At 42.7% G+C, this 16,761-nt stretch overlaps 1 protein-coding gene and 1 long non-coding RNA gene across 3 annotated transcripts in view; one reads left to right on the top strand and one right to left on the bottom strand.

Moving 5' to 3' along the window:
* FLT1 (fms related receptor tyrosine kinase 1) overlaps positions 1-16,761 on the bottom strand; it is a 192,305-nt gene that overhangs the window by 39,965 nt on the left and 135,579 nt on the right. The window contains exons 15-16 of one of the 2 annotated variants that reach the window (XM_024230907.3): positions 14,437-14,568; positions 2,327-2,433 (exon numbers count right to left, since the gene is read on the bottom strand). In XM_024230907.3, coding sequence (XP_024086675.1) covers positions 2,327-2,433; positions 14,437-14,568 — 239 coding nt within the window. The remainder of the gene's footprint in view (positions 1-2,326; positions 2,434-14,436; positions 14,569-16,761) is intronic. The other variant, XM_054528852.2, reaches the window with a different exon arrangement.
* The window catches only part of LOC129049463 (uncharacterized), a 158,397-nt gene that overhangs the window by 34,972 nt on the left and 106,664 nt on the right, over positions 1-16,761 (top strand). The gene's annotated exons all lie outside the window — the stretch shown is intronic.

Raw genomic sequence — 16,761 nt, forward strand, 5'->3', positions numbered from 1 at the left:
GGGTTCAAGTGATTCTCCTGCTTCAGCCTCCCTAGTAGCTGAAACTACAGGCAAGTGCCATCACACCTGGCTTATTTTTGTATTTTTAGTAGAGACGGGGTTTCACCACGTTGGCCAGGCTGGTCTTGAACTCCTGACCTCAGGAGATCCACCTGCCTTGGCCCTGTGTTGGGATTACAGGTGTGAGCCACTGCGCCCGGCCGCCACTATAATTTCTTTCTTTTCTTTTTTTTTTTTTTTAGACAGAGTTTCACTCTTGTTGCCCAGACAGGAGTGCAATGGGGTGATCTCGGCTCACTGCAACCTCCGCCTCCTGGGTCCAAACCATTCTCCTGCCTCAGCCTCCCGAGTAGCTGACATTACAGGCGCCTGCCACCGTGCCCAGCTAATTTTTCGTATTTTTAGTCGAGATGGGTTTTCACTATGTTGGCCAGGCTGGTCTTGAACTTCTGACCTCAGGTGATCCACCCTGAGTGCCAGGCGTCCCAAAGTGCTCAGATTACAGGTGTGAGCCACTGCGCCCGGCCTGCCACCAAAATTTCTTTTCTTTTCTTTTTTGAGACGGAGTCTCGCTTTGTAGCCCAGGCTGGAGTGCAGTGGTGTGATCTCGGCTCACTGCAAGCTCCGCCTCCCAGGTTCATGCTGTTCTCCTGCCTCAGCCTCCTGAGTAGCTGGGACTACAGGCGCCCGCCACCACTCCTGGCTAATTTTTTGTATTTTTAGTAGAGACGGGGTCACCCTGTTAGCCAGGATGGTCTCCATCTCCTGATCTCATGATCCACCTGCCTCGGCCTCTCAAAGTGCTGGGATTACAGGCGTGAGCCACCACGCCCGGCAGCCAACATAATTTCTTACCTGGACTACCATGAAGTCTTCTACCAGGTGCCTCTTTATTCACTCTTGCCCCCCCAAGTCCATGCTTCTCACAGTAGCCAAAATAATTTTTCCAGACATATATTTGTCACACTAGGCGCCCCACTCCCCCATCCCTTCCTTAATCTAACATACCTTTCTTCCCCAAGACTTCCCATTGCTTTTAGAATAAGGATCAAATTCCTCACCATGGCCTACAAGACCCTGCCTGGCTAGGCCTTGCCACTTTCCCTTCCCATTTCTTGGCAGCCTCACCTCATACCTTGTTCCTCCTGTTCTCCACACTGTAGCCCTGGCCTTCTGTCAGTCTCTCCTTCTCACTGTGTTCCCCCTCCCCTGCCCAGCCTCCTAAATGCTCTTGCCTCTGCCTACAACACTCCTTCCTCTCTTCTTTGCCTTGACACTCCTCTTACACATCTTTTAGGCAGCTACTCTTTCAGCTAACTCAAGAGTTGCAGTTTGACATCTGTGGGGCTGATTAAAGCCAATCTCCCAAATGCTCACTCCAGCATCTGCCCCACTGTCACCAGAGGGCCTTGCACAGGGCCTGGCATGCTGCACTGAGTGGGTACGCAGTAAATATTTGAAGCATGAATGAATGAATGAATAAATGTAAGCTCTCTTCCCACTGGATTTCAGAGAAGCAGATCATATTGCAGACCTAAGTATAGAAATCTGATGTCCTGAATGCCAAACTGGACCTCACACTCTAAATAACTTAATTCTGTGGTGTGACTCAGAAAGTATAGAAAAAGAGTCCACTTATTTTTACTTCCAATATGTTATGAGATAAGTCAAAGGTGGGCCTTTAGTTTTTTTTTTTTTTTTTTTTGAGACAGGGTTTCACTCTGTCACTCAGGCTGGAGTGCAGTTGCATATGACTCACTGCTCACTTGACCTCCCAGGCTAAAGGGATTTTCCCACCTCAGCCTCCCGAGTAGCTGGGACTACAGGTGTGCACCACCATACCTGCCTAAGTTTTAAAACTTTTTGTAGAGTCAGGGTCTCACTATGTTGGACAGGCTGGTCTTGAACTCTTGGCCTCAAGCGATCCTCCTGCCTCGGTCTCCCAAAGTGCTGGGATTACAGTCATGTACCACCATGCCCAGTCTCCTTTTTATTTCTTAGCAGAGAGTGAGGGTTAGGAAATAAAGGTTTCACAGGTCCCACACTGACTTTAAAGACTCTATTAACATATTTTATATCAAAAATACCTTCTGCCCCTGAGAAGTATTCATCAGTTCATTGTTATGGCTTTTCTTTTGAACACCCCACCTTGTGGTTAGAGACATTTTGATGATTTATTTTCTTTCTGTGTTCACCAGGTCAGAGATAGGAATGAGAGGGAAGGGAAAGAAAGAGGGTCCCACATTTGTTTGCCTACTCTAGACATCAGATCAGGCTTTTTAGAATATGTGTAAAAAGGAGCATAGAACATCACCTATGTTCTTACCCTTTTCATTTTTCGGATAAAGAGGGTTAATAGCAGCCAGAAGAGAGTCGCAGCCACACAGGTGCATGTTAGAGTGATCAGCTCCAGATTAGACTTGTCCGAGGTTCCTGGAGAGAAAAAAAATCACAATAGTGGTGCAACAAAGAAACTCCCAAACTCAGAATCTTTGTGGTTTTATAACAGAGGCTGGTTCAGTTTCCCTAAATGGTTTATCATAGCGAACCCAATCTGCTGCCACAAAATCAGTCTCTGGGACAGATCTCTTACCTACTGAGCCAGGCAGTATACATGAACTCACATAGAAAAGGCAGTATACATGAACTCACATAGAAAAGGCTTCCCAGATATTTTGCTGTCGTTTGCAAACTTTATAATTCCAGAAACGGCTAAGTAAAAATCAGAGGAGAAATTAAAAATGGGAAAAAATTAAGGCAGGAACAAAAACCCATTAAAGTGCTAAATCTGGAATATGTTAAATCTCCCTAATGAGTTTTAGAGGAAATTCTAAAAAAAAAAAAAAAGACAAAATAATGACATAAAAGGGCTTCTTTGGGACTCACAAAATTCTTCAAAGTAGAATTTAAAAATAAAAATAAATCCAGGACTGTCACAGTTGCCTATTTGCTCCCTTTGGAACAGCCAGCCCAAAGCACCCACATCCCACTCCCTGTGTCTAGGGCTCTGTTTCTGGCTTCATCAGCCAGACTAGGGGGCCTGAGATAGAAGAGGCAATTGCTGGACCTGAATCCTTCCCAGTCACCTTCTCTATCAGAATCACAGAGATCAAAAGCTGAGCACTGTTCCTCCAAGACCAAAAGGAAAAGACTTAAAGTATTCAAGCCATGCCTCCAGAGAGGGAACTCTGGAATTTGTAAAGAAATGCCTCCATGGGCCAGAACAGTATTGATTCTTGTGAGCAATTTCCCAGGAATTCTAAAGTAATGCCTTTATCCTTTAACTTAATTAAAATGAGACAAAAGTGGCTGGGCATGGTGGCTCGCATCTGTAATCCCAGCAGTTTGGGAGGCTAAGGCTGGAAGACAGCTTGAGCCCTGGAGTTTGAGACCAGCCTGGGCAACATAGCAAGACCCATTCTCTTAAAAAAAAAAAAAAAAGATGTGGCAGCACACACTTGTAATCCCAGCTACTCTGGAGGCTGAGGCAGGAGGATCACTTTAGCCCAGGCATTCCATGCTGTAGTGCGCTATGATTGTGCCACTGTACTTCGCTTGGGCAACAGAGCAAGACCCGGTCTCAAAACAGAGAGGGAGAGAAAGAGAGAGAGACAGACAGATAGATGTTTATATTAAGGTCGGCAAAGGACAAGTGAAACTTTCTTTTTAGAAATAATGATGTGGATGAGGATCTAATTTGTTGAGCGCTTATTATATTCTAAGCATGCAAAACTACCCTATGAAGTCAGGGGCAGTAATATTCCAATTTCATACATGAGCACTTCATCTTGGGGGCTCTCTGTTTCAATGCAACAAAGATGTACTGAGTGGTACTAGAGGCAAGGTTAGGGGCCGGAGGAGACAGAAAGATTAATGAGAGACAGTTGCCACTCTCAAGGAGCCCATTCAAACCTAACCAAGAGACTTAAGGCAAATACAAAGAAATTAGATTTTAAAAGATTCGGCGGTTGAGGGAATCTAATATATACTACTATCTAATAGTAATCTAATAATACTTTTTTGAAGAGGTGGCATTTGAAATGAATTTTAATCTGCTGAGATGAAGGCAGGGGAGGGCATTATAGGCAGAGGAAACAGTATGAGTAAAGACCCAGACCTGGCCAAGTGCGATGGCGCACGCCTGTAATCCTAGCACTTTGGGAGGCCAAGGCAGGCAGATCACCTGAGGTCAGGAGTTTAAAACCAGCCTGGCCAACATGGTGAAACCCTGTCTCTACTAAAAATACAAAAAAAATTAGCCGGATGTGGTGGGGGGGTCACCCAGCTCCTCGGTAGGCTGAGGCAGGAGAATAGCTTGAACCCAGGAGGCAGAGGTTGCAGTGAGCTGAGATTGCACCACTGCACTCCATCCTGGGTGACAGAGTGAGACTCCATCTCAAAACCAAAACAAGACCGAAGACCCAGACCTGGGAAAAGATAGGGCAGTACAATACAAGATACAGGATAGGACCAGACCATAGAGGATTCTGAGCATCTGTGTGATGGGTTTGATCTAAAGGCTGCAGGAAGTTGGAGCCAATGTTTCCTGCCCGAATCATAGCAAACACACAAGCTGGAAACTTGAGAATAACAATAACTTATTAGCTCTTATTGAGTGCTTTCTATTCTAGGGACTTTTCTAAGGACCGACATGTATCGATTCACCAAAGACCCACAAAAATCCTACAAACTAGATTATTCCCATTTTATGAATGAGGAAATTGAGAAATAGACAGATTAAGCCTCTTGCCCAAAGTCACACAGCCTGCAAGTGGTGGAGCTGTGATTTTAACCCAGATCATCTGACTGCACATGCTTAACCACTAAGCTTCCAAGAGAATGCCACTTCCTTCTCTCTGATCCTTCCAGCCTTTACAAGCGCAGATTAATCACTTCCTATTGGCCATAGTCCCCGCCACGAAGTTATCTTTTAGTCTGGAGTGGAAACTGATATTTTCTCTCCATCCAGCCCATCACAATGTCCTGCCCATTCTGCTTCCTTGGATCATTAAATTATCAGCTCTCCTACCCGGCTGTGACTGCCTAAAATAAGGCCTTATCAGTTCTCACCAGGACTACCTCATTGGCCATGGCTCCCTCCAGTCTGTGCTCCACCTCTGCAGCCAGAGTGATCTTGCCAAATCACCAATTTAAAATCCTATTACTCTTCTGTCTAAATTCCATCGTCTGTTCCCTATCACCATCAGGATAAAAGTCCAAATCCTTAAATCCTTTATGCCCAACCTTGCCTCTCTTTTCAGCTTCATCTCCTGCTGTCCTCCCACTTGCTTCAGTCACACCACCTTATAGTTTCTTAAATACACCAACCCTTCAGAACCTCCATGCTTTGGCTTTTGCTGTTTCTCTGCCAAAATGTGTGCTTCCTGATGACTGAGTCCATAACTTATTCACCCTACTCATCAGGTTGGGTGAATGAATGTATATATATGTTTTGCTTTACCTATCTCTAAAGAGTTTCATGAGGGTTTTAAAGAGTTTAGGGGCCGGGCGTGGTGGCTCATGCCTGTAATCCCAGCACTTTGGGAGGTCAAGGCGGGCGGATCACGAGGTCAGGAGACCGAGACCATCCTGGCTAACGTGGTGAAATCCTGTCTCTACTAAAAATACAAAAAATTAGCCGGGCATGGTGGTGGGCGCCTGTAGTCCCAGCTACTCAGGAGGCTGAGGCAGGGGAATTGCTTGAACCTGGGAGGCAGAAGTTGCAGTGAGCCGAGATCGCACCACTGCGCCACTGTACTCCAGCCTGAGCTACAGAGCGAGACTCCGTCACACACAAAAAAAGAGTTTAGGGTCACATCTCTGTTCCTGTGTATTACTTCATAAAACATATAGAACACCACCTCTGTTGCAGATATGTTCTAGGTGCTGGTATACAGTTAGAAGAGAAAGGGCATGGTTGGAGCTCACAGTCTGGTATTCAACTATGAACTGATGAGCATGTTATAAGTTCTGAGTGAAGCAGCAGAATGTAGGGCTATGGTTCTCTTGTTCACTGCTACATCCCCAGGGTTCAGAATAGTGCCTGGCATATAGTAGACATCCTGAAAATAGTGGTCAAATGAATGAATTGGCTTACTTGCTGCTTTGTCAGCTGGGCTTAAGTTTCCCTGAACCTCATGGGGTTGATTGAAAATAACTTCCTTAAAGAAATTTCTCAGTGTGATAACCTTTTCTCTCACTACACATCCTCACAATGGGAAGATTGTAAGCTCAAGTTCATATGAGTTTGGTTTCTTTCTCCACAGTGACAGTGAGGTTTAATGCGGCCTTGCTGTACACACACACACACACGCACACACACACACACACACGCACACGCACACATTCTTGCTTATGCTGCAAATAAATTTTGTGGCATTTGATTGGGATTGGGATCCTCTTAGGACACAGTGGCCTTTGGCTGTCGGAGATGCTGATAGCATCTTGAGACATTGCACTGTCTGCATAAAACCTCTGCAGATGCTTCCCACATGGAATGCACTAAGAGAGGCCCCCTTGATTGTGGGAACTTTCCTGCTGCATTCTGTGGGACAGGAAGCTGACCCCCAAAGTCTAATTCCACAGTCCTTACTCAAGCAAAATTCATTTCAGTGGACCAAATGTGCTTGTGTGCAAATACTTATACATTTAAGGAATCAGCCCATTAAAAAACATCTTCAAGATGACCATTTTTCAGGAAGGAAAGATCTATTTAATATTAATAATGTTCAGTACTGCTTATTGAAAAATATTAGAATTTTACAGTATGTGCTGTAGTATCAATGCTCTATTGCATTTGATGGCTTAGTCTCTATCTCTGTTTGAAAAGCGACTGTTAGAACAGTCTTATGCTGGGTGACTGACTGAAGTGAACCCTTAGGTGTTTTCTCAGCAGTCAAACACACTGGCCTGACTAAACCCAGCTTCAACTTGCTGGTGACAGCTGATGAGCTAAGTGCATGAGATAACCCAGCTGCACACAGGAGTGGAAAGAGGCCAGGGAAATGTGGGTGGGATTTGACAGTAACTAGAAGTTAGCACTGGGTCTCAGGGACATGGCTCCCGCATGATGTGTGTGAAAGGCCAGCATCAGGACACGGTACAAGGTTATTTTTATTTGGGATACTGACAAGAATATAGCCAATTTGAAGAGTGTGTGTTAACTGTATCTATGACAGACTGTTGACCTGGTTGCACAGAGCATTCCACGTCAATTACTCTCCCAGGCTTTATACCATCCCTTTTGGAATAGGGAGGGGAGATGCCACACCAGGGATGGTCTGAGTTCTGAAGGGGTGTGTATCTTGCCTGACGTCTCTGCAGCTGCGCGGTGTCCTGAGCTTTCCTGATAGCAATAGTAGCTCTCTGTACACACGGCCTGGGCTGCATGGTCTGGCGGCATCACACCTGATGTATGGCACTGTGTGGCATCAGACTGCACGAATGGGTAGGCAGCAGAGCCAGCCAACTCAGCTCATGCAATATAACCAGACAGAGCTTCCCAAGGAGTTAAGGGAACACCCCAAGCAAAAGACCAGAGCACCTTGTCCCAGGGCCTGCCTTGACTTAGGGACCGAACACAGGTTTCATCGGGAAAGGGCAGGTACTCTGTGCCCCAGTTTCCTCATCCTTACAAAGTGGAGATAACAGCCCCTTCCTCACACGTGAATTGTGTAGACTTAGTGTTAGCTATTATTTTGAAGCCTGCTTGCCTGCCTTCCTTCCTTCCCTCCTCCCCTCCTTCCTTCCTTTTTTCCTTCCTTCCCTCCTTCCTTCCTTCTTTCCTTTCTCTCTCTCTCTCTCTCCCTCTCTCCCTCCCTCTCCCACCCTCTCTCTGTTTCTCCATCTACACCCCTTACTCCGACCCTTTACTTTTTCTTTTTCTTTTTCCTTCCAACCCTTTTCTTTTTTTTTCCTTATCATTTTTTGGACCTCAAGTGCAGAGTAATTTTTTTTTCATCCAAACACATTGCATGTATTATTTAATACAATTTGCCTTTTCTTTCTGAAACAAATCAGATTTGGACCTAAGTACTCATCAATTTCTGCAAACAACTGGCCCACCACCTCCCTGAGAAATTTGCCTGATCCTAGGGTTGGTTTAGGTGTTAGTCTCTGGTTCTATTGTTATTATAATTTGAGTAACTACTTATGTGGGTTTATTGCCCATTAACCTATTAGGACCTCAAGAGAAGGACATGTTTCTTGTTCGCTTTGAGTCTCCAGCATTGACTCAGAGGAAGTCTCAATAAAGATTTAGGTATGAACGAAAAGAAAATTACTCAGTGCACTTTGACCTGACTCTCAAGATCCCTGAGCAACATAAGCCACTCAACCAGTGCTTTCTCCTTCTATGTAAAACCCAGTCAGCATAATCCAGGTAACCTTGCTACATGGTTTCTCTAGAGCCTATTGAAATGTTAAAATAGGCCTGCAGACCTTTATTACTGTCGATGAAGTTTTTTAGGAATCTATGTACACCAATTTGGAACCACTCCTAAGGACAGTGATGTATGGAAATGCTGTATTCCCATTAAATTTTAAGTACATTTTCAAGAGTACTGTTAAGTAAGGATATTTAAATTGCTGTTACGTGACGTTAGTTCTGGAACACATTTCTTTTTTCACAAGTTAAATCCTTAAGTCAAACAGGAATTCTGTGGCTTAGAACACCTTTTAGGTGACCCACTGGTTAAGTCCAGGAAAAGTATAATACAGAAACTTTTGTTGAAATGGAATTTGGTATATCCTATTAACAAACAGTAATGTTAGCAACACTTACAAAATTTTTATTATATGCCAGATGCTGTTTTAAATGTGTTAATCCTTACAACAAGCCTATAAAGATTGGTATACCATCATTAACATGCCCGTTTTATAATGAGAGACTGGAAGCACCAGGAAGGTAAGGAACTTGGCAAAAGTTATGCAGCCCATGAAGAGGGAGGCATCCGACTTCAGAATGGGTCTTTTTAACCACTGTGCTATGCTACCTTACAGTTGAGCTATAGAGCATAAAACCTATAGAGCAATAGAGCAGGATGGTTGAACATGGTTCCAGTTCTCAGCTCTGCCATTTCCAAGCTGTGTAACCCTGGACAAGTCACTTAAACTTTTTGCGCCTAGATTCTCACTTTTAACTAACTGTACTTCCTTGTACCTGTAGGATTATTGCAAAACTTAAGTAGGATTATGGATGTTATGTGCTTAAAATAGGGCACTGCGTGTTCTATAAGCGCAAGATATTAATTACATGGTCCCAGGCCCTCACAGAGCCCAGCACCAAGTTCCCTAGGCCTAACACCCACTTCTATGATACCCGATGCAGTTTTATGCCAGCCTAGTTTCTACAGAAGGAATTAAGATGAACATATTTTGAGTTTGAATTATTTTGCCTCAAGAACTCTCTACAAAGACCTCAAATCAGCCTAACTGAATTCCATCACCCTTTTTTAAAATTCTTCTTGATCAAGGCCAGCTTTATGTCACTGGTTAGATTTGAAGTGTAAAGGCATGTGTATCCCTGTCTCTCAGCCCTCCTATTGGCATTAGTGTACAGCTGGTTCATCTCTGTTTTGAGCACTGCTCTCTCCTCGGGAAACCTTTCTAAATAGCCAACACCCATGAGAGGTGTAACATCAATCCCCAACATATTCATGCGAATTAGTTTATCACATCCTTTCTCAGTGCCAGGACAGTCATAGGAGTGAATTTGGGGGCAGGATTCAGGAAGAGAGGAGCTAAAGTGGAGGGAGGTCAGTCAGGGATCAGAGGAGGGTCAAAATGGAGAACTGAAAACTGATAGCTGGCCAAGGGCAATACAAAGGAGTGACTGAAGACCCATGGCCATATTGTTTCCAGTTTTTTCTATTATTGACTTCTGGGATTTAATTTATTAGGGAACATAGTGTCTACTTTCTACTGGATGAGTCCTTTCTCAAACAAGTGGCAACGTGCAATCGTTTGCAAATCAGCCTCTAATGCCATGACCAGCATTTAGGCTGCAGGACCCTCATGTAGTCCTTTTGTGCCTTTGTGATTTTTGTATCTGTCAATCATCTTCAAAAGATGCTTAAAATGATAGTTATTCTTCTTCAAGTTGTCTTCTCCTAGTACTTATAAATGATACTGAAATATAGTAAGGCCTAAATCTGATATAAGAATGTTCTTGGCCAGGCACGGTGGCTCACACCTGTAATCCCAGCATTTTGGGAGGCCGAGGCGGGTGGATTACCTGAGGTCAGGAGTTCGAGACCAGCCCGGCCAACGTGGTGAAACCCCGTCTCTACTAAAAATACAAAAATTAGCCAGGCATGGTGGCACACGCCCGTAATCCCAGCTACTTGGGAGGCTGAGGCAGAAGAATTGCTTGAGCTCAGGAGGCAGAGGTTGCAGTGAGCCAAGATCATGCCACTGCACTGTAGCCTGGCTGACAGAGCAAGACTGTGTCTCAAAAAAAAAAAAAAAAAGAATGTTTTTATATATATTGTGGTTATTTGCATTAATAATTATAAAGCATAGCTTAAGTCCTTGGATGAAATTGTAACAGCCCCATTGAGTTCCAGGGCTACTGAGCGCTATGTTAATTTCAGAAATGATTTTAGTTACTAACACTTCTGTTGTCGGTTTTGATATGGAATTTCCCCTTTGAGAGCTTCATGTGTCCTCGTGCTGGCACTAGGTCCAAACCAAACAAGACCTGTGATTATTTAAAGAAGGTACTTTGACTCCACAGTTCATTCATCCTTTACAGATACAAAAATAACACATTGTTTTATCTGTGAGTATAAGAATCCTTTTTCAAAGGAAATAAAAAGAGCAGACAGTTTCCTTCCTGGCTAATTCACCAACCTCTTTAAATCTGTTAAACATAGCCACAGACACAACTTGTTCGCTTGGTTTCATTTCCTAAACTCAATTTGACAAGATAGGTCAGTGTGAGGGTCCATATGCATCTAACAGGAATTAAAGTCTAAATCTAGGGAATGTTTCATAGCTACCAGGTTGGTAAGAACAATGACTCTAGAAGAAGAGTCCCATTTCAATTATAAAATTAATGAGCAGGTACCGTATTCAGCTGTTGTGAACAGCATCCTAGGATCAAATTTTAATCCAGTGAATTCAAACTCCTTCCATTCAAGACACTGCATCTGACTCACACATGCAGGCCTTTCTAAGGTCCACATACTCTTAACATTCAAAATTTTTTCCTGTGCAAAATTATATTCTTAAATAGACTTGAAACCTGCCTCTTGGAAATTTCACTCCATCTCCCTTCCTTGGTTCTAGTTATCTTTTCTGGTGTGTCAAAGAATGAGTTAAATGCCTCTTCTCTCAGAAATCTCCTTAACTATTTCAAGAAAACAATCTTGTTACCCCCATGTTGTCTCTTTTTTGGACTAAGTATCCTCATTTTCTGGCACTATTTTATTCCTATCCAAGATATAGCTCTACTTATTTGTTTCTTTTATAAATGGGCACAATATTTCAGGTGTGGCTGGATGATTGCCAATCATGTAATCTATATTTTCAGCTAAGTACTTTTTTTAAGCAAAAAAGGTTGGATATAGCCATCACTTTTATAAAAGAGAGCAAAGGAGAAGGCCAAAAAACTACAAAAAGCAGACACAAGAGTTCAAAAAGCATGGCAGTTGGGGGCAATAATGAACAAAATAATGGAATATATAAATATATATTCCATTATATATGCCATATATTATATATATGTGGCAACCAGTATGGGCAATTTAAGTGAAAATTACCGCCACTTTTCACAAGAGTAAATGATATGGCTAACAGAAAGGTTTAGAAATTATCAATAATGCAGTATTCTTAACATCTGACTTTTCAGAAAAGCATAACATTAACGGGAAAAGGAATCAGCATAGGAAGTCTAGAGGCATGTAAACATGAGAGAAATAGAGAAAATAAGAATAACAGGATCACTGAAAGAGTGCTTTTGCTCAGTTTTATCCTAAGTCCTTGCAGACAACTTCCTGAGGCACCTCAGGAATGAGAAGAGCGAAGGAAGGGTGGAAATATTCTGAGGTTTACGTGGACTCAAGTCTCAGCCTCACCACATAGTCATTGTGCGACTTTGGGCAAGTTGTTTAACTTCTTTGAGTTTCCATCTTCCCATCTGTAGATTGAAGATACTACTATTGACTTCTTTAGATTCTTACAAGGTTAATAGGATTAAGTATGTCACATGTCCAGCACAGTGCCTGCACATAAAGGTACTAAATAAATATTTCATGCTAAGGGCTGGGCATGTGTACAGGACACAAAGATATGTCAGACAGTACTGTCTCAAAGTTTATAATTCGGTAGGGAAGAGAAGCATATCAATGCCAAAATAATAATAAAAGGCAGAATAAAATAAGTACTGGCTAATGATTCCAGAAGCGGGGAGTGAGAGAGCAGAGAATGAGTATCTGCCTCAGCTGTTCATCCCGGAGGATATTCCAGGGCAGAAAGCATTTCAGCTGGCCTGAGAGGATAAGAAGGATTTGGCTGGAATAGGGAATGAAGCCTACTCCAGGATGCACTAACATCACAAACAGAGGCCACGCTTGGCATTATGTGGCAAGTCGGGCTCACTAATGGCCAAAAGACTGACTCTAATCCAATCTGGAAGGCCCCACGGTGCTGCTGATTTGGCCTGGAGCAGTGAAAGAATAACAGCAGGCCTCCTGCAGAGCAGACTGCTGGCGAACAGAAGGGTGGTGGTTCTGAAGGTGGGGAGAAGAAACTCACAGATGTCGTAAATGCACAGTTTTAAGCACACTGGCTTCTGAGAAACCCAGATCAACCTGGCAGAAAAGGGAAGGAAGTCAAGACTTTGGGGAGACCTACAAACACGCAAAAACGTCACTGCTTCATACCCAGGCTCCTCCCAGGCCATAAGAGTCCAGCCATTGCTGCCCCATATTCCCTGGTGGAAGGGTGGGGACAGGGGAAGGCAGTCATGGGGTGAGGGGAGGGGAGTCTGAGAAAAGTTCAGTTTTCTCCTCTGGTCTGCCATGTCTAGACCGTGTGAGTTAGGTGAGTCAGTTCAGACCTCTCTGGAGGTTTATCACTGCTCTGTGTATCTCATGGGGTTGTTGGGAGGATATGGGGGAAATGATGTTTGTTCTGAGGATTAGTGAGGTCTCCTTGCTCTCTGTGTTCCCTGGCCCAACACGCCCATTCCTAAGGGCTACATGTCTGGGGTGCCTATTAAAAGACAGATTAGCAGCTATCTGGGGAAGAAGGTGTTAAACAGAGATGCTAATAAATTGTTTCTGTATGAGCGAGCAGAAAAGTGAACATAATATTTTAGAACAAGGATTATTTGGGAGACAAAACCATTACTAAAGGTATTTGGGGAATGCTACCCTCTTACTTTTTCTGAAAGTATAAATTTGTGGTAGAGTAGTTTCAGACTTTCAGGGGGCTCTTTAAAATCATCTCCTTGTGAAAGAATGAAGATGATGTTCTGTTTTAAAGGGGTTTGAATTCTCAGAGTTAAAATATTTAAGCAATGTAAGTTTCAGGGGGAAAAAAACTGAAGTACATTGCCTTCTTCCTAGTTCCTCCCCGCAAAATACTTGCATATTCTGAAGTCGACTGGTTAGCATTTGGAAATAGGCTACTGAAGAAATTCCATCTTTTCACATAAAACCTCAATATGCCATAGATATTTACATCTAAGAGGTGCCAATCTGATATTTTATGATGTTGTAAATTTTATGTTTTGGATGATTCTTAGCATTAGAGAATCGAAATTGAGGTCGAAACTGTTTTCCAAATGTAAGCCACATGGCCATAGCCAGGGCAGGATTAGGCCTCTTTGTATTTTGCTGCTGAGCAAACTGTCTGAGACCTATAAAGAGGAAGCACTTGGAATATTTTTCTTAAATGTGGTCTGTTGATTACATGTTGCTTCTCTCTAATAATATATTACAGCCCACTTCATTTTAAAAGCCAGCTTATAAAAGCATTTGGAATAGCAGCATATGTCTAACTCCTGGGAATTAGAAAAGGAAAACAAATGAACAATTTTAAGTGTGCGAGTTCCCCCTCCTCACCTACCCCCCTCCCTTTTCTTCCTTTTTGGACATCTCTCTCACAGGTGTGGACTCCTCTGGCCACTCTCTGTGGCAGGGCATAATAACACAGTCAGAACTGGGTTTCCTTTCTTCTGGGAACGACTTCTCCCGCAGACACTGTGTTCGGATTTTGGGGTCTCGAGGATGGCCAGCCAGTGTCTTCACCTTCTGCTTTGCCAGACAGAACCAGACAGTCCCTTCCCGGAGTGGCAGGGAGAGGGGAGAAGGAGGTCAGGGAAAGGAACAGACTGGAGCGGGCAGCAGGAGACTGGGAGGTGGAAAGTTAAACAAACAGGGAAATAGATGTCTGACCAATTTCTTGTTGCTTTCTTAAGCAGCTGTCTACCTTGAACAGTGAGGTATGCTGAACTTTCCACAGAGCCCTTCTGGTTGGTGGCTTTGCAGTGATAGACACCTTCATCATCTTCTGTGACTCTTTCAATAAACAGCGTGCTGCTTCCTGGTCCTAAAATAATTCCTGAGGAGTGAGAGATGTTTAGATTAGTGGGCCTGGATGACAAACAAAAAACAGCTACTTCTGTAACACAGCCTTCTTCCTATCATTATGCATTCAGACAAGGAAATCCGAGCTCTAGTGAACCTGGGGCAGCGTTGCTTATTTGTTTTCTCTGGGTCCAGGCTTTCTTTTTCTTTTCTTTCCTTCTTTTTTTTTTTTCTTTTTTTTTAACAGGTTTTCTAATAGCACCTTCACCACCCAGCAGAGCTGTGATCCCCAGCTTCGGAGATGCAAATCCACCCATCCTGTAGAAAGAAATGCGAGGCAGCTGCCATGCCCAACTTGAAAGTTGCAGATATCAAGAAGGCAGCATATCTAATAATAACAACTATCATTGACTGAACGCCCTCTGTGTGCTCAGCACTATGTGACACACTTTCATACCTTGACATTTACAACCAGCCTGTCAGCTAATATTGTCTTCCTTTTACAAATGAGGAAACTGAGATTCTGTGAGATTAAGTAACTTCACCAAGAGCATGCAGTTTGACTGAAAGCACATTTGTGACATATGGGTCAAACGAACTAATATTTCATTTGTCATAAGGCCTGGTGAGTCAATATAGCCTAGTGACTATAACACAGCCTGGGCTGTGTTTTAATCCATGCCTTAGTGCTTCAAGCTTTGTCACTTAGGCAAGTTACTTGATCTTTCTAAGTTTCAGTTTCCTTAATCTTAAGATAAAAATGAAAGTAATTCTTACTCTATAAATGAAAAAATAAATGGCAAGCCCATGGCACATAGTAAGTGCTCAGTAAATGTAAGCTTAAGGGTTACTACAGAGCACAGTGTAGTGGAAGGAGCCCCAAGAATTTTCAGACCCCTGAAAGGCTTCAAGACCTTGAAGCTTCAATACCTTTTACTATCACCAAGGGTCTGTTGAGTATTTACTCTGCCATCAGCTCGTGTTACAAAACAAACAGCAGGCTAAGATGTGGGCAGGCTAAGACATGGTATCTGTTGAGAAGGAAAAATTAATTCATACCAAATACATACATTTACATTCTCTCTCTCCCACATATGCTCAACACATACACTCACACACACAAGCCAGCAAATAGAAAATGTTTAATGAATGAGAATGAATGAATGTAGCACAGTATACCTAATTAAGTGAAAGGTCTGGCACAGGGAACGAGATCAGTAAGGAAGGGTGTACTTGGGGAAGGCTGCATAGAAGAGGTGGGCCTCGAGTTGAGGTTTGAAGGATTGTCAGAGGTGAAGTGAGAAAGGGAAGCATGAGAAATGGCATGATGTGGAAATAAACAGGAATTGAGTACTTGTTCCAGAATAGTGATAAAACAGGCCTGGCCAGACTATAGGCTGTATTTCATTAGTTTAAATAGTTTGTATTTCTCTTATGCAAGATGTACTCAATATAAAAAAGTTGAGAAATATTTGAAAGCTTAAAAAAAGAAAATGTAATATTACAAAGCTATGACAATCAAAACAGCATGGTACTGTTATAAAAACAGATCTATCAACCAATGGAATAGGCAAGGGCCCAGAAATCAACCCAAACATCTATGGTCAACTGATTTTTGACAAGATGCCAAGAACACACAATGGGGAAAGGACAGTCTCCTTAATAAACGGTGTTGGGAAAACTGGGTATCTACATACAGAAAAGTGAAAATGGACCCTTCCTCTCATCCCTTATATAAAAATGAACTCAATATGGATTAAAAACTTAAATGTAAGACCAGAAACTATAAAACTACTAGAAGAAAATATGGGGGAAAAACTCCTTGATATTGGTCTGGGAAGAGATTTCTTGGATATGACCCCAAAAGCACAGGCAACGAAAGCAAAAATAGGCAAATGGGATTGCATCAAACTAAAAACCTTTTGCACAGCAAAGGAAACAATTATTAGAGTGAAGAGACAACCTACAGATTGGGAAAAAACATTTGCAAATCATACATCAGATAAGGAGCCAATATCCAAAATATACAAGGAACTCAAACTACTCAATAACAAGGAAACCAATAATCCTATTTAAAAATGGGCAAAGAAATCGAATAGACATTTTTCAAAAGAAGACAGATGGCCAACAGATATATGAAAAAAATACTCACCATCTCCAATCACAAAAATGTAAATCAAAACCAAATGAGGCCAGGTGCAGTGGCTCACACCTGTAATCCCAGCAT

Source organism: Pongo abelii, chromosome 14 (assembly GCF_028885655.2).
Source record: "Pongo abelii isolate AG06213 chromosome 14, NHGRI_mPonAbe1-v2.0_pri, whole genome shotgun sequence".
NCBI classification, from domain to species: Eukaryota; Metazoa; Chordata; class Mammalia; order Primates; family Hominidae; genus Pongo; species Pongo abelii.